Raw genomic sequence first — 26,396 nt, forward strand, 5'->3', positions numbered from 1 at the left:
TATGAACGTATGCACATGTGAACATTTGCACATATAAACATTTACACATGTACACATACGCACATGTAAACATAAACACATGTAAACATATGCACATGTGAACATATGAACGTATGCACATGTGAACATAAACACATGTAAACATACGCACATGTAAACATAAACACATGTAAATATACGCACATGTAAACATAAACACATGTAAACATATGCACATGTAAACATATGAACATATGCACATGTGAACATTTGCACATGTAAACATTTACACATGTACACATACGCACATGTAAACATAAACACATGTAAACATACGCACATGTGAACATATGAACATATGCACATGTACACATTTGCACATGTAAACATTTGCAGATGTACACACACGCAAATATAAACATAAACACATGTAAACATACGCACATTTGAACATATATACGTGTGAACATTTGCACATGTCAACATACGCATATGTAAACATAAACACATGTAAACATACGCACATGTGAACATATAAACGTATGCACACGTGAACATTTGCACATGTAAACATTTACACATGTACACAGACGCAAATGTAAACATAAACACATGTAAACATACGCACATTTGAACATATATACATGTGAACATTTGCACGTCAACATACGCATATGTAAACATAAACACATGTAAACATACGCACATGTGAACATATGAACATATGCACACGTGAACATTTGCACGTGTAAACATTTACACATGTACACATACGCAAATGTAAACATAAACACATGTAAACATACGCACATTTGAAGATACATACATGTGAACATTTGCACATGTAAACATATGCACATGTAAACATAAACACATGTCAACATATGAACGTATACATGTGAATATTTGCACATGTAAACATTTGCACATGTACACATTTCCACATGTACACATATGCACATGTAAACATATGCACATGTGAACATATGCACATGTAAACATAAACACATGTAAACATATGCACATGTGAACATTTGCACATGTAAACATACGCACATGTAAACATTTACACATGTACACACATACGCACATGTAAACATAAACACATGTAAACATAAACACATGTAAACATATGCACATGTGAACATATGAACATATGCACATGTACACATTTGCACATGTAAACGTTTGCACATCTACACACATGCAAATGTAAACATAAACACATGTAAACATTCGCACATTTGAACATATGTACATGTGAACATTTGCACATGTAAACATACGCACTTGTAAACATAAACACATGTAAACATATGCACATGTTCAACATATGAACGTATACATGTGAACATTTGCACATGTAAACATAAACACATGTTAACATATGCACATGTTCAACATATGAACGTATACATGTGAATATTTGCACATGTACACATTCGCACACGTAAATAAACAAACACCTGTAAACATACGCGCATGTAAGCGTGTACACACGTAAACATGTACAATGCAAACATACACACATGTAAACTCATGTAAACATAAACACGTTAATATACACACATGTGAACATATGAACGTATGCACATGTGAACATTTGCACATGTAAACATACGCACATGTAAACATAAACACATGTAAACATATGCACATGTACACATTTGCACATGTAAACATACGCACATGTAAACATACGCACATGTAAACATATGCACATGTAAACATACGCACATGTAAACATAAACACATGTAAACACATGCACATGTAAACACATGCACATGTGAACATATGCACATGTGAACATATGCACATGTAAACATATGCACATGTGAACATATGCACATGTGAACATATGCACATGTAAACATATGCACATGTGAACATATGCACATTTAAACATAAACACATGTGAACATATGCACATGTAAACATTTACACATGTACACATACGCACATGTAAACATAAACACATGTAAACATATGCACATGTAAACATATGCACATGTGAACATATGCACATGTAAACATATGCACATGTGAACATATGCACATGTAAACATAAACACATGTGAACATATGCACATGTAAACATTTACACCTGTACACATACGCACATGTAAACATAAACACATGTAAACATATGCACATGTGAACATATGAACATATGCACATGTACGCATTTGCACATGTAAACGTTTGCACATCTACACACATGCAAATGTAAACATAAACACATGTAAACATTTGCACATTTGAACATATGTACATGTGAACATTTGCACATGTAAACATACGCACATGTAAACATAAACACATGTAAACATATGCACATGTTCAACATATGAACGTATACATGTGAACATTTGCACATGTAAACATAAACACATGTAAACATATGCACATGTTCAACATATGAACGTATACATGTGAACATTTGCACATGTAAACATTTGCACATGTACACATTCGCACACGTAAATAAACAAACACCTGTAAACATACGCGCATGTAAGCGTGTACACACGTAAACATGTACAAATGCAAACATACACACATGTAAACTCATGTAAACATAAACACGTTAATATACACACATGTGAACATATGAACGTATGCACATGTGAACATTTGCACATGTAAACAAACACACCTGTGAACATATGCACATGTAAACATGTACACATGTAAACATAAGCCCAAGTAAATGTGCGCACATGCAAACATGCGCACATGTTAACATACACAAACGTAGACATATGCACATGTAAGTATATGTACATGCAAACATACACATGTAAATATATGTATATGTAAACATACGTATATGTAAACATATGTATATGTAAACATACACAAACGTAAACATATGCACATGTAAACATACGGACATGTAAACATATGCACCTGTAAACACGCACATGTAAGTAGATGTACACGCATACATACACATGCAAATATATCTATATGCAAACATACGTATGTGTAAACAAATGCAAACGTAAACATATGCACATGTAATATCTACGCACGCATAAACATACGACCACATAGGCACATGTAAACACGCACATGTGAATATAAATACAGTATATTTACATGTGTGTACGGTTAAACAACGGCACATGTCAACAGATATACATGTAAACATACACACGCACACCGCTTTGTCGACAAATGCCTGAGCAAACAGTTTGAGAACAACATTTCTCAACTAGCTTTTGCAAGGAATTTAGGGATTTCACCATCTACGCTCCGTAATATCATCAAAAGGTTCAGAGAATGTGGAGAAATCACTGCACGTAAGCCATGATATTACGCAGCTTGAATCCCTCAGGCGGTGCTGCATCAAAAATCCACATCGGTGTGTAAAGGATATCACCACATGGGCTCAGGAACGCTTCAGAATACCACTGTCAGTCAATACAATTGGTTGATGCATGTGTAAGTGCAAGTTAAATCTCTACTATGCAAAGCCACAGCCATTTATCAACAACACCCAGAAACGCCTTCGGTTTCGCTGGGCCCGAGCTCATCTAAGATGCACTGATGCAAAGTGGAAAGGTGTTCTGTGGTCTGGAAAGTCCACATTTCATTTATATATGTTCATATATATATATATATATATATATATATATATATATGCATGCATGTGTCCATGTCCATGTGTTTGTTTCCTTCCAGGACCTGAGGAGTTGCCACGCGTTTAAGATCCACACGTACGCCAGTCCCACCTTCTGCGACCATTGCGGCTCGCTTCTCTACGGTCTCCTGCACCAGGGCATGAAATGTGGCTGTAGGTACAACTCTGGAAGACAAAAATATGTATATGTATCTTTAAGAAAATATTTAAATAGTGTTTATGCCACGAGCCGGCCTGAGTAGTTCTAAACCACAGCAACTCATTCCGAGACAGAACCTACTAAATGCCCACCTCTACCTACTCTATGTCAGATGTACATACATACTAAAAAATACTGGGTTATTTTGATAACCCAATGTATGAGTTGCTAGTGTTGGGTTATTTTGGAGTTTTTTTTATGCATAGCAATCCATTTTTTGGGTTATAAGGGTAAGATTTTGACTCAGGGTTTTTAAAATGATGACCCATTTTTGGGTTGTTTTTTTCAACGAGTATCGCCTTTTTGGGTAAAATACTTTTTATTATGGGTAAATATCATTAACATTATTTACAATCACACAACATTGAGTTAGTATAACTCAACTTTTGGGTTAAATAATTCAACCCAATGAATTGGTTGGGAATAACCCAACATTGAGTTAGCATAACTCAATTTAAGGGTTAAATAATTCAACCCAATAGTTTGATTGGGAATAACCCAACATTGAGCGAGCATAACTCAATTTAAGGGTTAAATAATTCAACTCAATACTTTGGTTGGGAATAACCCAACATTGAGTTAGCATAACTCAACTTTTTGTTTAAATAATTCAACGCAAAAGTTGGGTTGAAAAAATCAACCCAAAATGCGAGTTAAAAATAACTCAAAAATGGGGTTCGTCCTTTTCTGAACCAAAAGTTGGGGTAAACTTTTATTTTAAACTTGGGTTATTAATCTTGGGGCGATATTGCTCGGTTGGTAGAGCGGCCGTGCCAGCAACTTGAGGGTTGCAGGTTCGATCCCCGCTTCCGCCATCCTAGTCACTGCCTTTGTGTCCTTGGGCAAGACACTTTACCCACCTGCTCCCAGTGCCACCCACACTGGTTTCAATGTAACTTAGATATTGGGTTTCACTATGTAAACTGCTTTGAGTCACTAGAGAAAAAGGGCTATATAAATACATGAGTTATTCACTTCACTTATTTTTCAACCCAACATTTTTGTGTGTAAAAACGCTACAAAATTAGTGATCATATTTACGATCCACACAGGTTGTGACATGAATGTCCATCGGCGATGTGAGACCAGCGTCCCCAGTCTTTGCGGCCAAGACCACACGGAGAAGCGAGGCCGCATCCACCTGATGGTCCGAGGCGAAAATGAGGATGTCTTTGTCACAGGTGAGGAGTCTGAAAACTAGGAACACTGACAACGTCTCTCGGCTCTCCCGACGACTTCCTGTTCCTCTCGCTGCAGTGCTGGAGGCCCGGAACTTGATGCCCATGGATCCAAACGGCCTGTCGGGCATCAAGTAGTAGGGTTTTAACTTGCATTTACAGATGTAGCTAACAACTGTAGTTACTGACAGTGGTTCTCTGAAGTGTTCCTGAGCCCATGTGGTGATATCCTTTACACGCCGATGTGGTTTTTTGATGCAGTAATGCTTGAGGGATCCAAGGTGCGTAATATCATGGCCTACGTGCAGTCATTTTTCCGGATTCTTTGAACCTTTTGATGCTATCACAGAGTGTAGATAGTGAAATCCCCAAATTTCTTGCAATAGCTGCTTGAGAAATGTTGTTCTTAAACAATTTGCTGAGGCATTTGTTGACAAAGTGGTGACCCTCGCCCCGTCCTTGTTTGTGAATGACTGAGCATTTCATGGAAGCTGCTTTTTATACCCAATCATGGCACTCACCTGTTCCCCAATTAGCCTGCTCACCTGTGGGATGTTCTGAATTAGTGTTTTGATGAGCATTGTTCAACTTTCTCAGTCTTTTTTGCTACTTGTGCCAGCTTTTTTGAAACACGTCACAGGCATCAAATTCCACATGAGCTAATATTTGCAAAAAACAACAAGGTTTTCCAGTTCTTTTGTTAAATATATTGTCTTTGCAGTCTATTCAATTGAATATAAATTCAAAAGGATTAACAAATCATTGTATTCTCTTTTTATTTAGCATTTACACAACATTTGGGGGTTCTTACATATATATACCGAGCCAGGAAAAAAAAATGGAGCATTCGACATTGTTTGGCGACATATGGCGAGGGCGTATGTCGGCGCGTGCGCCAGCAGCCTCCGGGTAGTTTTCGGGACATTCCTCCGGTTGGAACGCCTTCTTCCACGCTGTGTGGGAGCTTGTTGGTGATAAAGGAATCCAAGGAGGCGGAGCTACTCTCCTAGCTACTCTCGGCGAGGAAAAGATGGCACTTTTAAATCAAACGTTTTTGTCAAGTTCATTTCTGTACAAAAATATAGAATGATTAACGGCACATACTCAAAAAGACACTTATATAAAAACCCTGTTTCCATATGAGTTGGGAAATTGTGTTAGATGTAAATATAAACGGAATACAATGATTTGCAAATCCTTTTCAACCCATATTCAGTTGAATGGACTAAAAATACAACATATTTGATGTTCAAAATCATAAACCTTGTTTTTTTTTTTTGCAAATAATAATTAACTTATAATTTCATGGCTGCAACACGTGCCAAAGTAGTTGGGAAAGGCCATGTTCACCACTGAGTTACATCACCTTTTCTTTCAACAACACTCAATAAACGTTTGGGAACTGAGGACACTAATTGTTGAAGCTTTGAAAGTGGAATTCTTTCCCATTCTTGTTTTATGTAGAGCTTCAGTCGTTCAAAAGTCCGGGTCTGCGCTACCGTATTTTACGCTTCATAATGCACCACACATTTTTGATGGGAGACTGGTCTGGACTACAGGCGGGCCAGGAAAGTACCCGCACTCTTTTACTACGAAGCACCGCTGTTGTAACACATGGCTTGGCATTGTCTTGCTGAAATAAGCAGGGGCGTCCATGATAACTTTGCTTGGATGACAACATATGTTCCTCCAAAACATGTATGGACCATTCAGCATGAATGGTGCCTTCACAGATGTGTAAGTTACCCATGCCTTGGGCACTAATGCACCCCCATACCATCACCCATGCTGGCTTTTGAACTTTAAACCTATAACAATCCGAATGGTTATTTTCCTCTTTGTTCTGGAGGACACCACGTCCTCTGTGTCCAAATATAATTTAAAATGTGGACTCGTCAGACCACAGAACACCTTTCCACTTTGCATCAGTCCGTCTTAGGTGAGCTCGGGCCCAGCCAAGCCGGCGGCATTTCAGGGTGTTGTTGATAAATGGGTTTGGCTTTGCATAGTAGAGTTTTAACTTGCACTTACAGATGTAGCGACCAACTGTAGTTAATGACAGTGGTTTTATGAGGTGTTCCTGAGCCCATGTGGTGATGTCCTTTACACACTGATGTCGGTTTTTGATGCAGTACCGCCTGAGGGATCAAAGGTCCGTAATATCATCGCTTACGTGCAGTGATTTCTCCAGATTCTCTGAACCTTTTGATGATTTTACGCACCGTAGATGGTAAAATCCCTAAATTCCTTGCAATAGCTCGTTGAGAAATGTTGTTCTAAAACTGTTCGACAATTTTACTTACAAAGTGGTGACCCTCACCCCATCCTTGTTTGTGAATGACTTAGCATTTCATGGAAGCTGCTTTTATACCCGACCATGGCACCCACCTGTTCCCAATTAGCCTGTACACCTGTGGGATGTTCCATATAAGTGTTTGATGAGCATTCCTCAACTTTATCAGTATTTATTGCCACCTTTCCCAACTCCTTTGTCACGTGTTGCTGGCATCAAATTCTAAAATTAATGTTTATCATTTTGAACATCAAATATGTTGTTTTTGTAGCATATTCAACTGAATATGGGTTAAACATTATCTGAAAATCATTGTATTCTGTTTATATTTACATCCAACACAATTTCCCAACTCATATGGAAACGTGGTTTGTACATACATATATGTATTTAGAGAGAGAGAGGGCGAGCGAGAGAGAGCGAGAGAGAGAGATAGCACGTACAAACATGCATGAAAACTTTGTGACAGGAATCACACATTAGCCGGTTTAGTAAGAAAGAATCGTTTTAGTTATATTATAAAACTTACAAACGTTACTTGGAGTGACGAGCGAAGGATCCGTACGAGTGGGAACGCTATGGACGGCAGGAAGACGGAACAGCGCTTGTGCTTCCGGTGGAATGCGCTTCACAGAAGAGCGCTTTCAAAGCTCGTCCAAAAGATGGCGCTATAGCACAAAATGGTAGCACACATTTTTCAGTGTCTTTACTTGTTTTTGTCGTTGTTGTTTTTTTTGAGCAAGGAAAAAAAAAAATCCATAAATCAGTCACAGGGTTCAAAGCGTAGGGAAAAAGTAGCGGCTCGTAATTTACAGTACAAATGTAACATTCCTGAAGGAATTAAATCTTGCTATTTTGACAATTATTTTTTTTAGTTTGTTTTGTTTTTGCTCAATGTTTTTTAACCTGTAAAGCACTTTTAGTCCAATTTTAAACATTTTGTAAACGTGCTATATTAATAAACATGCCTTGCCTTACCAATACAGGAAGTGGGGACAATAAAAGATAGTTTGAATTAATATTAAAATCAATATTAATATTTTTAATCATATATAATTAATTATTCAATGTCCTGTAGATTTAATAATTAATCAGATATGATTTGAAAATATAAATTTTAATATTAATATTTATAAATCATACGTAATTAATTGTTCAATGCCCTGCACATTGAATAATAATTAGATATGATTTACAAATATTAATATTTTCAAAGCACATTTGATCAATTTTTAAATCATATGTAATTACTTATTTAATACCCTGCAAATTGAATAATTAATTAGATATGATTTTAGAATATTAATATTGATATTCATATTTTAAATCACATTTAATTAATTTTTAAAACATATCTAACTAATTTAACAATGTCCTGCACATTCAACAATCATTTAGATATGATTTGAAAATAGTCATATTGATATTAATATTTTTAAATCATACTGACATTTTGAAATCATAGCTAATTAATTATTTACTGTCATGCACATGTAATAATCAATTAGATACGATTTGAAAATGTTTATATTATTATTGATATTTTTAAATCATATCTAATATTTTTTTAATTGAAATCTAATCAAGTATTCAATGCCTTGCACATTTAATAATTAATTAGATATAACTTGAAAATATTAATATTAATATTAGTTGTTTTTTTAAAATCCCAAATAATGTATTATTTGATGCCCTGCACATTGAATGATTAATTAGATATGATTAAAAAAATATTAATATTAATATTATTTGCTTTATAAAGAATATTAATTTCAAAAAGCATTTATATATTTAATGTCCTGAAAATGGCCTTTTGCATTCAGTCATAGTTAATTGCCGCTTATAGGCTGGTTCTTTGTCGCTCTCTGCTGGTAACAAAGCAGTTTGCATTCACATGCCGCACCACATCATTTCTTGCTTATTTGTCTTACTTCTCCTGAAAAAAAAAAAAAATAAATAAATAAAAATCTTACAACCTCTTTATCATGCTGACTTGACGCCGAGTGGACCTTTTACTTGAACCACGGCTTTAATTATTCAATTAAAGCCCGAAGGAGACGCTGGCAAGCAGCCAGTGTTGCATTCAGGAACCGTAGGACACCTGTGCTCTGTCCGTGCGTGACATTGCAGAGAAAAGTACTTAAACAAACAAACAAAACAAAAAAGAAAGCTACTTAATTAGTAAAGGAGATTGTGTTTGCGCACTAATTGTGTGTCTCTCTCTCTCACGCAGGGGCATCGGCAAACAAGGATTCCAATGTCAAGGTGTGCAAGGATCGATACGGACTCATTCATCTTCTCAGAACAAAATGTCAAACTCAGTTTGCTCTTCTTTTTTTTTTTTTTTTTGTCTAGTTTGCAGTTTTGTGGTGCACAAAAGATGCCACGAGTTTGTGACCTTCACCTGTCCCGGCTCCGTGACGGCCCCCAGACCGGATGTGAGCGTCATCCCTTTTTCAATGTGAAACATTGTTCAATGTATAAGTTATCATTATCCAAACAAAAAAAACTGAATTGACTGCAAAGACAAAATATTTAACGTTCGAACTAGAAAACGTTATTTTGTGCAAATATTAGCTCATTTGGAATTTGAAGCCTGCAACGTGTGTCAGTAGAGCTGGCACAAGTGGCAAAAAAGACTGAGAACGGTTGAGGAATGCTCATGAAACACTTATTTGGAACATCACACAGGTGAACATAGCTAATTGGGAACAGGTGCGCGTCATTATTGGGTTTAAAAGCAGCTTTCGTCGAATGCTCAGTCGTTCACAAACAAGGACGGGGCGAGGGTCACCAATTTGTCAAAAATTTGTGTGCAAATTGTGTAAGGACAACATTTGTCAACAAGCTATTGCAAGGAATTTAGGGATTCCACCATCTACCGTCTAATATTACCAAAAGGTTCAGAGAATCTAGAGAAATCATGATGTTATGCACCTTGGATCCCTCAGGAGGTACTGCATCAAAAAGCCACATCGGTGTGTAAAAGATATCACCACATGGGCTCTGGAACACTTCAGAAAACCACTGTCAGTAACTACAGTTGGTCGCTACATCTGTAAGTGCAAGTTAAAACTCTACGATGCAAAGCCACAGCCGTTTATCAACAACACCCAGAAATGCAAAGTAGAAAAGTTTTCTGACGAGTCCACATTTCGAATTGCTTTTGGGAACTGTGGACGTCGTGTCCTCCGGACCTAAGAGGAAAAGAACCAGCCGGCTTGTTCTAAGCGCAAAGTGTAAAAGGCAGCATGTGTGATGGTGTGGGGGTGTATTAGTACCCAAGGCATGAGTAACTTACACATCTGTGAAGGCACCATTAATGCTGAAAGGTACGTGCAGGTTTCGGAGCAACATATGTTGCCATCCATTAAATGGACGCCCCTGCTTATTTAAGCAATGTGTTGAATTCAAAGTTAATGATTATTTGCACACAAAAAAACAATGTTTCTCCGTACGAACATGAAACAACTCACACATCTGTGAAGGAACCATTAACATATGTTGCCATCCAAGTGACGTTATCATGGACGCCCCTGCTTATTTCAGCCAGATGATGCCAAGCCACGTTTTACAACAGCGTGGCTTCGTAGTCAAAGAGTGGATCAAGGCAACTTTTACTGAAATCAGTCCAAAAATAACTGAAGTGGCGACTTCAACATTGACTTAGACAAACAAACACAAAATATAGCTTGACTTTGTATACTAAAATCCCGAGGCCATGCAGGACACACCACCGTACTTATTCTTTTTTTTTTTTTAATTATTATTAAAAATTTGATGACACCTCAATACTTCAATCCGACATCAGCGGGTCGTCCGCCTGATTGATTGACAGGATACGCCCCTGCAGGGAGGATGTGAATGCAGGGACTGTAAGATAAACGAACTAGAGGATTGTGTGTGTGTGTGTACCGAAGTGTGTGTGTGCTGAAGTGAGAAATGACAAGGCCTGCAAAAGTGCACGCTCAGCAGGATGGAGGATTTTCCAACACAGTAAAGCAGAGAACGGTGAACAGGACGAGGGTGCTGATGAGAGATAAAAATGCATCAACGCTCTCACACACTCTCACATTTACACTCACACACACACACACACACACGCATTTATCCCTTAGAACTTGGATAGGGTAAGATAGACTCTGTTTATCACTCAATAGGGAAACGACTGGGTTGCCGTGCAGATAGAAAAAGGCCTCGAAAAATGATAGACCACAAAGGACGTGAAAGACAGTAATAGAGCACGACCAGAGAAAGGAACACGGTCAACAAAGCAACCGGGAGAACCGACTCCGTCCGAGGCTACCCACTAGCTCTCGGCCAATGTCCCAGAATCCGTAACGGGAGACCGCGGCGTCCGAAACGTGCTCATTCACTTCGCAGCCCCAATCTCTTTCTTCGTACGCAAACGCAAATAAATACATGTAAACATTTGCACGTGTAAACATTTACACATGTACACACACGCAAATGTAGACATAAACACATGTAAACATATGCACATGTGAACATTTGCACATGGAAACATTTGCACATGGAAACATTTGGACATGTACATATACACAAATGTAAACATAAACACGTGTAAACATACGCACATTTGAACATATATACATGTGAACATTTGCACATGTAAACATTTACACATGTACAAACATGCAAATGTAAACATAAACACATGTAAACATAGGCACATTTGAACATTTGCACATGTCAACATACGCACATGTAAACATAAACACATATAAACATACGCACATGTGAACATATGAACATATGCACATGTACACATTTGCACATGTAAACATTTGCACGTGTACACACACGCAAATGTAGACATAAACACATGTAAACATACGCACATGTGAACATATGCACATGTAAACATTTGCACGTGAACATTTGCACATGGAAACATTTGGACATGTACATATACACAAATATAAACATAAACACGTGTAAACATACGCACATTTGAACATATATACATGTGAACATTTGCACATGTAAACATTTACACATGTACAAACATGCAAATATAAACATAAACACATGTAAACATAGGCACATTTGAACCTTTGCACATGTCAACATACGCACATGTAAACATAAACACATATAAACATACGCACATGTGAACATATGAACATATGCACATGTACACATTTGCACATGTAAACATTTGCACGTGTACACACACGCAAATGTAAACATAAACACGTGTAAGCATACGCACATTTGAACAGATATACATGTGAACATTTGCGCATATCAACATACGCACATGTAAACATAAAAACATGTAAACATATGCACATGTGAACATATGAACGTATGCACATGTGAACATTTGCACATGTAAACATAAACACATGTACACATACGCACATGTAAACATAAACACATGTAAACATACGCACATGTTACCATATGAACATATGCACATGTACACATTTGCACATGTAAACATTTGCACGTGCACACACACGCAAATGTAGACATAAACACGTGTAAACATACGCACATTTGAACAGATATACATGTGAACATTTGCGCATGTCAACATACGCACATGCAAACATAAACACATGTAAACATATGCACATGTGAACATATGAACGTATGCACATGTAAACATAAACGCATGTAAACATATGCACATGTGAACGTATGCACATGTGAACATTTGCACATGTAAACATTTACACATGTACACAGACGCAAATGTAAACATAAACACATGTAAACATACGCACATGTGAACATAAACACATGTAAACATATGCACATGTGAACATATGAACGTATGCACATGTGAACATTTGCACATATAAACATTTACACATGTACACATACGCACATGTAAACATAAACACATGTAAACATATGCACATGTGAACATATGAACGTATGCGCATGTGAACATAAACACATGTAAACATACGCACATGTAAACATAAACACATGTAAACATACGCACATGTAAACATAAACACATGTAAACATATGCACATGTAAACATATGAACGTATGCACATGTAAACATAAACGCATGTAAACATATGCACATGTGAACGTATGCACATGTGAACATTTGCACATGTAAACATTTACACATGTACACATACGCACATGTAAACATAAACACATGTAAACATACGCACATGTGAACATAAACACATGTAAACATATGCACATGTGAACATATGAACGTATGCACATGTGAACATTTGCACATATAAACATTTACACATGTACACATACGCACATGTAAACATAAACACATGTAAACATATGCACATGTGAACATATGAACGTATGCACATGTGAACATAAACACATGTAAACATACGCACATGTAAACATAAACACATGTAAATATACGCACATGTAAACATAAACACATGTAAACATATGCACATGTAAACATATGAACATATGCACATGTGAACATTTGCACATGTAAACATTTACACATGTACACATACGCACATGTAAACATAAACACATGTAAACATACGCACATGTGAACATATGAACATATGCACATGTACACATTTGCACATGTAAACATTTGCAGATGTACACACACGCAAATATAAACATAAACACATGTAAACATACGCACATTTGAACATATATACGTGTGAACATTTGCACATGTCAACATACGCATATGTAAACATAAACACATGTAAACATACGCACATGTGAACATATAAACGTATGCACACGTGAACATTTGCACATGTAAACATTTACACATGTACACAGACGCAAATGTAAACATAAACACATGTAAACATACGCACATTTGAACATATATACATGTGAACATTTGCACGTCAACATACGCATATGTAAACATAAACACATGTAAACATACGCACATGTGAACATATGAACATATGCACACGTGAACATTTGCACGTGTAAACATTTACACATGTACACATACGCAAATGTAAACATAAACACATGTAAACATACGCACATTTGAAGATACATACATGTGAACATTTGCACATGTAAACATATGCACATGTAAACATAAACACATGTCAACATATGAACGTATACATGTGAATATTTGCACATGTAAACATTTGCACATGTACACATTTCCACATGTACACATATGCACATGTAAACATATGCACATGTGAACATATGCACATGTAAACATAAACACATGTAAACATATGCACATGTGAACATTTGCACATGTAAACATACGCACATGTAAACATTTACACATGTACACACATACGCACATGTAAACATAAACACATGTAAACATAAACACATGTAAACATATGCACATGTGAACATATGAACATATGCACATGTACACATTTGCACATGTAAACGTTTGCACATCTACACACATGCAAATGTAAACATAAACACATGTAAACATTCGCACATTTGAACATATGTACATGTGAACATTTGCACATGTAAACATACGCACTTGTAAACATAAACACATGTAAACATATGCACATGTTCAACATATGAACGTATACATGTGAACATTTGCACATGTAAACATAAACACATGTTAACATATGCACATGTTCAACATATGAACGTATACATGTGAATATTTGCACATGTACACATTCGCACACGTAAATAAACAAACACCTGTAAACATACGCGCATGTAAGCGTGTACACACGTAAACATGTACAATGCAAACATACACACATGTAAACTCATGTAAACATAAACACGTTAATATACACACATGTGAACATATGAACGTATGCACATGTGAACATTTGCACATGTAAACATACGCACATGTAAACATAAACACATGTAAACATATGCACATGTACACATTTGCACATGTAAACATACGCACATGTAAACATACGCACATGTAAACATATGCACATGTAAACATACGCACATGTAAACATAAACACATGTAAACACATGCACATGTAAACACATGCACATGTGAACATATGCACATGTGAACATATGCACATGTAAACATATGCACATGTGAACATATGCACATGTGAACATATGCACATGTAAACATATGCACATGTGAACATATGCACATTTAAACATAAACACATGTGAACATATGCACATGTAAACATTTACACATGTACACATACGCACATGTAAACATAAACACATGTAAACATATGCACATGTAAACATATGCACATGTGAACATATGCACATGTAAACATATGCACATGTGAACATATGCACATGTAAACATAAACACATGTGAACATATGCACATGTAAACATTTACACCTGTACACATACGCACATGTAAACATAAACACATGTAAACATATGCACATGTGAACATATGAACATATGCACATGTACGCATTTGCACATGTAAACGTTTGCACATCTACACACATGCAAATGTAAACATAAACACATGTAAACATTTGCACATTTGAACATATGTACATGTGAACATTTGCACATGTAAACATACGCACATGTAAACATAAACACATGTAAACATATGCACATGTTCAACATATGAACGTATACATGTGAACATTTGCACATGTAAACATAAACACATGTAAACATATGCACATGTTCAACATATGAACGTATACATGTGAACATTTGCACATGTAAACATTTGCACATGTACACATTCGCACACGTAAATAAACAAACACCTGTAAACATACGCGCATGTAAGCGTGTACACACGTAAACATGTACAAATGCAAACATACACACATGTAAACTCATGTAAACATAAACACGTTAATATACACACATGTGAACATATGAACGTATGCACATGTGAACATTTGCACATGTAAACAAACACACCTGTGAACATATGCACATGTAAACATGTACACATGTAAACATAAGCCCAAGTAAATGTGCGCACATGCAAACATGCGCACATGTTAACATACACAAACGTAGACATATGCACATGTAAGTATATGTACATGCAAACATACACATGTAAATATATGTATATGTAAACATACGTATATGTAAACATATGTATATGTAAACATACACAAACGTAAACATATGCACATGTAAACATACGGACATGTAAACATATGCACCTGTAAACACGCACATGTAAGTAGATGTACACGCATACATACACATGCAAATATATCTATATGCAAACATACGTATGTGTAAACAAATGCAAACGTAAACATATGCACATGTAATATCTACGCACGCATAAACATACGACCACATAGGCACATGTAAACACGCACATGTGAATATAAATACAGTATATTTACATGTGTGTACGGTTAAACAACGGCACATGTCAACAGATATACATGTAAACATACACACGCACACCGCTTTGTCGACAAATGCCTGAGCAAACAGTTTGAGAACAACATTTCTCAACTAGCTTTTGCAAGGAATTTAGGGATTTCACCATCTACGCTCCGTAATATCATCAAAAGGTTCAGAGAATGTGGAGAAATCACTGCACGTAAGCCATGATATTACGCAGCTTGAATCCCTCAGGCGGTGCTGCATCAAAAATCCACATCGGTGTGTAAAGGATATCACCACATGGGCTCAGGAACGCTTCAGAATACCACTGTCAGTCAATACAATTGGTTGATGCATGTGTAAGTGCAAGTTAAATCTCTACTATGCAAAGCCACAGCCATTTATCAACAACACCCAGAAACGCCTTCGGTTTCGCTGGGCCCGAGCTCATCTAAGATGCACTGATGCAAAGTGGAAAGGTGTTCTGTGGTCTGGAAAGTCCACATTTCATTTATATATGTTCATATATATATATATATATATATATATATATATATATGCATGCATGTGTCCATGTCCATGTGTTTGTTTCCTTCCAGGACCTGAGGAGTTGCCACGCGTTTAAGATCCACACGTACGCCAGTCCCACCTTCTGCGACCATTGCGGCTCGCTTCTCTACGGTCTCCTGCACCAGGGCATGAAATGTGGCTGTAGGTACAACTCTGGAAGACAAAAATATGTATATGTATCTTTAAGAAAATATTTAAATAGTGTTTATGCCACGAGCCGGCCTGAGTAGTTCTAAACCACAGCAACTCATTCCGAGACAGAACCTACTAAATGCCCACCTCTACCTACTCTATGTCAGATGTACATACATACTAAAAAATACTGGGTTATTTTGATAACCCAATGTATGAGTTGCTAGTGTTGGGTTATTTTGGAGTTTTTTTTATGCATAGCAATCCATTTTTTGGGTTATAAGGGTAAGATTTTGACTCAGGGTTTTTAAAATGATGACCCATTTTTGGGTTGTTTTTTTCAACGAGTATCGCCTTTTTGGGTAAAATACTTTTTATTATGGGTAAATATCATTAACATTATTTACAATCACACAACATTGAGTTAGTATAACTCAACTTTTGGGTTAAATAATTCAACCCAATGAATTGGTTGGGAATAACCCAACATTGAGTTAGCATAACTCAATTTAAGGGTTAAATAATTCAACCCAATAGTTTGATTGGGAATAACCCAACATTGAGCGAGCATAACTCAATTTAAGGGTTAAATAATTCAACTCAATACTTTGGTTGGGAATAACCCAACATTGAGTTAGCATAACTCAACTTTTTGTTTAAATAATTCAACGCAAAAGTTGGGTTGAAAAAATCAACCCAAAATGCGAGTTAAAAATAACTCAAAAATGGGGTTCGTCCTTTTCTGAACCAAAAGTTGGGGTAAACTTTTATTTTAAACTTGGGTTATTAATCTTGGGGCGATATTGCTCGGTTGGTAGAGCGGCCGTGCCAGCAACTTGAGGGTTGCAGGTTCGATCCCCGCTTCCGCCATCCTAGTCACTGCCTTTGTGTCCTTGGGCAAGACACTTTACCCACCTGCTCCCAGTGCCACCCACACTGGTTTCAATGTAACTTAGATATTGGGTTTCACTATGTAAACTGCTTTGAGTCACTAGAGAAAAAGGGCTATATAAATACATGAGTTATTCACTTCACTTATTTTTCAACCCAACATTTTTGTGTGTAAAAACGCTACAAAATTAGTGATCATATTTACGATCCACACAGGTTGTGACATGAATGTCCATCGGCGATGTGAGACCAGCGTCCCCAGTCTTTGCGGCCAAGACCACACGGAGAAGCGAGGCCGCATCCACCTGATGGTCCGAGGCGAAAATGAGGATGTCTTTGTCACAGGTGAGGAGTCTGAAAACTAGGAACACTGACAACGTCTCTCGGCTCTCCCGACGACTTCCTGTTCCTCTCGCTGCAGTGCTGGAGGCCCGGAACTTGATGCCCATGGATCCAAACGGCCTGTCGGACCCGTACGTTAAACTGAAACTGATTCCCGACCCCAAGAGTCACAGCAAGCAGAAGACCAAGACCATCCGTTCCACGCTCAATCCCGTCTGGAATGAGAGTTTCACCTTGTGAGTCTATTGAACGTTTGTCCTAGACCAGTTTGGCTGGGCCACGAGTACTTTGGTAACCCTAGCTCCCTGACAGCCTCAAGAGCAGTGTTGACTACATAGTCGATAGCTCTGGATTTTAGCTTGATAGCTAGCACACACGTCCCTCATGCCGGACGCCCCAAGTTTGAGTCCTGGGTGGAAGTAAAAAAGCAGGGACAGAACCAGGTGTGTTACTGTGGTGCCCTGACCCGGATGAGATTGAGGTTTAGGCGGGTGATTGTAACATAGGCCAGTCGGTCTGGATGGGCCATGTGTACGTTGGTACACCTCACTCAACATCAACAGCAGTGCTGGATACTGGGTTGATAGCTGGGATTCTGGCTTGGTAGCTAGCATACTCGTCTCTCATGCCGGATTCCCCAGGTTCGAGTCCTGGGTGGAAGTGAAGAAGCATGGACAGAACCAGGTGTGTTACTATGATACCGTGACCCGGGTGAGAGTAAGGTTCAAGAGCAGTGCTGGTGATAGCCGGGATTTGGGCTCGGTAGCGAGCACGCTGGTCTCTCATTGCCGGACGCCCCAGGTTTGAGTCCTGGGTGGAAGTGAAGAAGCATGGATAGAACCAGGTGTGTTACTGTGGTGCCGTGACTCGGATGAGAGTGAGGTTTAGGGAGGGTGATTGTAACATAGGCCAGCCGGTCTGGCTGGACCATGTGTACGTTGGTAAATCTCACTCCTTGGCAACCTCAAGAGCAGTGTTGGCTACCGGGTTGATAGCTGGGATTCTGGCTTGACAGTGAGCATGCTTGTCCCTCATGCCCGAAGCCACAGGTTCGAGTCGAGGGTGGAAGTGAAGAAACATGGACAGAACCAGGTGTGTTACTGTAGTGTCATTACCCAGATGAGAGTGAGTTTTAGGGGAATGGGCCACTCCCTGACTACTTTTAGAGCAGTGCTGACTACAGAGTTGATAGCTCGGGAACTATCACATGCTTGCGCCCCAGGTTTCAGTCCTGTGGGACAGAACCAGGCATGTTACCGACCCGGATGAGAAAGAGGTTTAGGGGGGTGATTCTAACACAGATTTTGGGGCCATGTGTACGTTGGTAAACCTCCCTCCGTGACAACCTCAAGAGCACTGCTGGCTACTGGGTTGATAACCAGGTTTGAGTCCTGAGTGGTAGAGAAGAAGCAGAGACAAAACCAGGCATGTTACTGAGGTGCCGTGACCCGGATGAGAGCAAGTCCAGGTCCAGATTCATAACCGCTGTACCTAAATTTACCAAGTAGGGATCAGAGCATGTCACAGACCCTGAAGATTCATAAAAATACAACTTGTGATTATGAACCTCCAAGGTCAAGAGATTAATCTAGTCCATAAGTAAGAACTCCAGTTCTGGTGGACTGATGCGGTCTAAACGCTGCAAAAAGGGATACATGGCTTTAATGCATTTTCCTTGGTAGATCAAAGGTTTCACAAATCAAAAAATGTGTTTTTACAAAACTTCACGGTCTGCAGGATAGTCCGAGTCCAGATGTAAGAAGTTTAAATCCTTCGATTTTGATCTGGACTACTATGATGTGATCGCAAATAGATTAAATTTGAGAACCTAACTGGTATTTATTTAGTTTTTTGTTGACGGATCCTGAAAGGTTTTTGTCCCCGCAGTTCAGTGCGAGGCCACCAGTGGGACCGCCGTCTCTCCGTGGAGGTCTGGGACTGGGACCGCACGTCCCGCAACGACTTCATGGGGGCGCTGTCCTTCGGAGTGAGCGAGATCTTCCGGCGTCCCATCAGCGGCTGGTTCAAGCTGTTAGCCCAGGACGAGGGCGAGTACTACAACATCCCCGTGCCGGACCCAGACCTGCAGGTAAGACCCCTTCAGCGGGTAAAACATAAAACGCGTGCTTTGTTTTTTAATCTGCTAATTGTAAACGAACGGCAATTACCTTTTTAATGCGCTGCCACTTATCCTCGGGCTTGTGAGACTACCAATAAAACCGAGCAGCTGTGGATCTTCTACGGGTGCTGCTTGGTATTCAATATGGTACTACATCAAGCCCATGGGCTCTGCCAGACCATGGCAGTGATTCGGAACATAAATGGAAACATTCTGGCAGATCGGGCTTTTGCTTGGTTTCTGACATGATTTCCTGTCCTGTGCTTTTATTTTGTTACATCTCTTTCCTATCTGGAGCTAAATGCATTACCCTTTGCCCCCACCAGAGGGCGCCACAGACCAGCGTTACCAGGAATCGTCTAATGTTTAAGTTTATTTCGTACATGCATAAAGTTACAACATGATATATCGCAATAATTTAGTTCGCATTTTTATTTTATTTGATTTTTAACCATTTTTTTAATAAATACAGCGATTAAAATTGTACTCAATGTAACAGAGTAAAAGTAGCTCCAGTAAAAGTAAAAGTATGCTCAATTAAAACTACTCCGACAAGTAAAGTTACTTAGGTAAATGTAACGGAGTAAACGTAGCAACCCACCTCTGCTTAGCATGATATTGAAATGTAATGTTAGCATGTAGCATACATAGCTATACTAGTGTTACTAACCTCGCGTGAGATCAAAATCTTATGTTAGCATGTAGCTCATATAGCTCTACTTGTGTTGTTAACTTAGAATGATGTTAAAGTTTAATATTAGCATGTAACTCACAAAGCTATGCTAGTGTTGCTAATTTAGCATGATGTTAAAGTGTAATATTAACATGTAACTCACAAAGCTACGCTAGTGTTGCTAACTTATTATGATATTAAACTTTAATATTAGCATATAACTTACAAAGCTACGCTAGTGTTGCTAACATGGCATGCTGTCAGAGCGTAATGTTAGCATGTATCTGGCACAGCTATGCTAGTGTTACTAACCTAGCATGATATTTAAATTGCAATGTTAGCATGTAGCGCACAGGCTCTGCTAGTGTTACTGACCTTGCCTGATGTTAAAAGTGTAAGAATGGCACGTAGCTCACACACGTATACTAGTTTTCGTTAACTTAGCAATTAACCTGATGTGAAAGTGTAATAGTAATATGTGACTCACACGGCTATGCTAGTTGTGATGCTAAAGCCTAATGTTGGCATGTAGCTGACAGCGCTACGGCGGTATTACAAACCTAGCATTGTGTTCAAATTTACTATTAGCATGAAGCACATGTAGCTACGCTACTGTTACTATCATAGCATGATGTTAAAACGTGTGTGTGTGTGTATATATATATATATATATATATATATATATATATATATGTATATATATAAGTGTATATATATATATATGTATGTATGTGTATTTATATATACATACAGTACATAAATATATACATACATATATATGTGTGTGTGTGTGTGTATATATATATATATGTATGTATATATATATATTTGTATTGTATGTATATGTGTATAAATATATATATACATATGCATACATATATATATAAATATAATTATACAATATACATTCATATGTATACATACATATATAGGCACTTTCACTATATATATATATTTATATATATATATATATATATATATATATACATATATATATATATATATATATATATATATATATATATATATATATATATATATATATATATATGTGTGTGTGTGTGTGTGTAAAAAAATTACCAAAACAATGTTGTTTTTCATTATGTATATATATATATATATATATATATATATATATATATATATATATATATATATATATATATATATATATATATATATATATATATATATAGTGACAGTAAAAATATTACATATTAATATATGACATGTTTTTAACACTTAAATAAGTGGGGGTCTTTTGGATACATTTTTTTTAATGCCCATTATTCCAAAAAAAATTATAATGAATCCCCAAAAAAATGTCAATTTTTTCCCTATTTATTTTACATCAAATATTCCACTTGAATTTATTATTACTTTGTGGATTCTGTTTCATTGACAACAAAAAAAAAAACATAAAACATGAAAAAATAATTATGTCAACGGATTGATTGGAAGTATTTTAGCGTAGAAAGTTTATATATATATATATATATATATATATATATATATATATATATATATATATATATATATATATATATATATATATCAGAATCAATTTTAACATTTTGTTGCCTTTTTGGTCCCAAGGACCTCAAACGTTGACCAAAATCTTATTATTTTGGTTTTGAAAATGAAACATATCAAATTGGCCCCCAAATGCTGTCATTTTTCAGTGGGTTCATGCAGAACGTAAAATATCAACTTTTATGCTCTCGTTCAGTAAAATGTTCATTAAATTTTTATTTAAATGATTTAATTTATTATTATTAATATGGGTCCTTACATAATACCAGTCAAAGTTTCGGAGGGACTTTACACATGCCCAACACATGCCCAACGGAGTCTTACAAAACCATTCTGTATGTTATTGATATCACTCAATCAAAGTTTATTTACATAGCCCTTAATCACATGTGTCTCAAAGGGCTGCACAAGTCACAAGCCATCCTAATAGCAAGTGTCCCCGCTGCTGCAATACAATGTCCCTCCACCAGGGCGCAGGCTTGGAGGTTCTGGATCCACGTGTGTGTGTGTGTGTGTGTGTGTGTGTGTGTGTGTGTGTGTGTGTGTGTGTGTGTGTGTGGTGTGTATGTGTGTGTATGTGTGTGTGTGTGTGTGTGTGTGTGTGTGTGTGTGTGTGTGTGTGTGTGTGTGTGTGTGTGTGTGTGACGTCACAGGAGCCGCTGCCGGATGGTACCACGCCCCTGCTGCCTCAGATGGGACCGGGCCCCCCGTGTGAGGCCCTCACACCTCTGCCCTCAGCGTTCTCACCAGCCCACTCCCAGGGCCCGGGAAAGGGCCGGGTGGGGGTCCAGGACTTCAACTTCCTCATGGTGCTGGGTAAAGGCAGCTTTGGCAAGGTAAACTCCGTACTCCCTTCCTTCTCGGCCAGGGGGCACCAAAGTGCGGCCCCGGGGGCTACTTGTGGCCCGCGGAATTTTTTTTTTTGTTTAACGTCCTGCCGCACATTCTAAAAATACTATTTCAAGAAAACGAACCAAAATAGTAGAATAAAAGAGCAGATAAGTGAAATGTAACAAGACAAAGTTGCAGTCAAAAAATAATAATGAATCCAAATCAACGTTATTAGGAATTATTTACATATTTAAGGCTCCAATTACCTCACATTAAATATCATAGATGTAATTGTTTTTGGGGGTTATGTTATTTATTTATGTATTTTTTTAAACAAAAACATTATAAAACATGAAAGTGAAAAAAAATAAAAATTATTTAGGAATCTTTTGAGTTCCTCAGGATATTTGATGTTGCTTTGTCATTTCCCAAAAAAAAAAAAAAACGAATAACGAAAGCATAAAAGCATTAAAAATAAGTCATATATTATTTATTTATTTATTTTCAATTTCAATATTTTATGGCCTTTTTGTTAAAAAAAAATTAATGTACATTTTTTTTTTTTTTTTTTTACATTTTGTTGTTGTCATTTTTGTTAAAGAAAACTGGATTTTTAAAAAAAGTGATATTTTCAAAAAATAGTAATGAATCAAAATCAATGTACTTCTGAATAATTGGCATATTTTATAAATTATTCTAAGAGCATAGTCTGACAAATACAGTACAGTAAAAGTGCCTTATTGCATTATAATAACCATAACAGGGTGGTCAACAATGGGAGGACTCTTAAGGGGACCCCCCCCTGCCACCCCCCCCCCCCCCTGACCCCCCACCCCCACGAGTCTCCCTGCTCCCGCTGCAGCGGAACCACAGCCCCCCCTTATCTTCTCCAGCATGCAATCTAAGACGACAAAACCCCGCGTTGACGTCGACGCACAATGAAACGTGTGCAGCTGGGGACCGGAGGAACGTGCACAACGTCGCTTAATTGAACCCCCGTCGACACCGAAAACAGTGTTAAAAAAAAAAAATGTTAGTTCATAGAATGGAAATGGCGGGCGTGACACACTGACCGCGCATCAGCTGGCACGTGCAGCTACTTTACTGACTCACTTCCCCTCCAAGCCGCTTGCCTCTGTATCGTCTATAAATACACACTTAAGTCTATTCATCAACTCACTTCTTCCTCTTTAGCCAGCGGTCACAACAATACGCACACCTGCACAATATAAATATGTATATGTTTACATACAGTATGTATAGATACATACATCTATACATATAGATACAGTATATAAACACATACAAAATGAAGTTGTCACGTTGTGTAAATGGCAAATAAAAAACAAAATACAATAATTTGCATATCCTTTTCAACTTATATTCAATTGAATAGACTGAAAATATAAGATATTTCACATTCAAACTGGTAAACATTGTTATTTTGGGCAAACATTAGCTCATTTGGAGTCAAAAATAACATAAAGAAGCCTCAAAAAAGACTGAGAAAGGTTGAGGAATGCTCATCAAACACTTATTTGGAACATCCCACAGGTGAACAGGATAATTGGGAACAGGTGAGTGCCATGATTGGGTATAAAAACACCTTCCATGACGTGCTCCGTCGTTCACAAAGAAGGACCGGGCGAGAGTCACCGCTTTGTCGACAAATGCCTGGGCAAATTGTTTGAGAACAACATTTCTCAACTAGCTTTTGCAAGGAATTTAGGGATTTCACCATCTACGCTCCGTAATATCATCAAAAGGTTCAGAGAATGTGGAGAAATCACTGCACGTAAGCCATGATATTACGCAGCTTGAATCCCTCAGGCGGTACTGCATCAAAAAGCCACATCGGTGGGTAAAGGATATCACCACATGGGCTCAGGAACGCTTCAGAAAACCACTGTCAGTCGATACAATTGGTTGCTACATGTGTAAGTGCAAGTTCTACTATGCAAAGCCACAGCCATTTATCAACAACACCCAGAAACGCCTTTGGTTTCACTGGGCCTGAGCTCATCTAAGATGCACTGATGCAAAGTGGAAAAGTGTTCTGTGGTCTGGGAAGTCCACATTTCATTTATATATATATATATATATATATATATATATATATATTACGTATATTATGTATGTGTGTATATTATATATACACACATACATACACACACTTATATACACATATATTTATATACACACATAAACACACTTATACACACACACACATATATATATATATATATATATATATACTGTATATACATAATTATGTACATATATACACACATATATACACACATTTTTACACACATATACATGCTTGTATACACGTTTTTACACACATATTATACACACATACTGTATATACACACGTAAATACACATTTATACACACACATATATATACACACATTTATAAACACATGTACACACTTTTATACACACATATATACACACACATATATACACACGTTTTTACACACATGTACTTTAACTTTAACATATACACACTTGTATAAACATTTGTACACACATATATACACACAAACTGTATATACATATTTATATACACACAGATATATATATATATATATGTATATATATATATATATATATATATATATATATGTATATTTATATATGTATATATATACATATATATATATATATATACACACGTATATACACACATCTATACACACATTTTTACACGTATATACACACATATACACAC

At 37.2% G+C, this 26,396-nt stretch overlaps 1 protein-coding gene across 1 annotated transcript in view; it reads left to right on the forward strand.

Moving 5' to 3' along the window:
• prkcg (protein kinase C, gamma) overlaps positions 1-26,396 on the forward strand; it is an 81,152-nt gene that overhangs the window by 25,509 nt on the left and 29,247 nt on the right. The window contains exons 5-9 of the mRNA XM_061915305.1: positions 3,668-3,779; positions 4,878-5,006; positions 18,584-18,740; positions 20,392-20,593; positions 23,483-23,665. Coding sequence (XP_061771289.1) covers positions 3,668-3,779; positions 4,878-5,006; positions 18,584-18,740; positions 20,392-20,593; positions 23,483-23,665 — 783 coding nt within the window. The remainder of the gene's footprint in view (positions 1-3,667; positions 3,780-4,877; positions 5,007-18,583; positions 18,741-20,391; positions 20,594-23,482; positions 23,666-26,396) is intronic.

The sequence above is a fragment of the Nerophis ophidion genome, linkage group LG11, assembly GCF_033978795.1.
Source record: "Nerophis ophidion isolate RoL-2023_Sa linkage group LG11, RoL_Noph_v1.0, whole genome shotgun sequence".
Taxonomy (NCBI): Eukaryota; Metazoa; Chordata; class Actinopteri; order Syngnathiformes; family Syngnathidae; genus Nerophis; species Nerophis ophidion.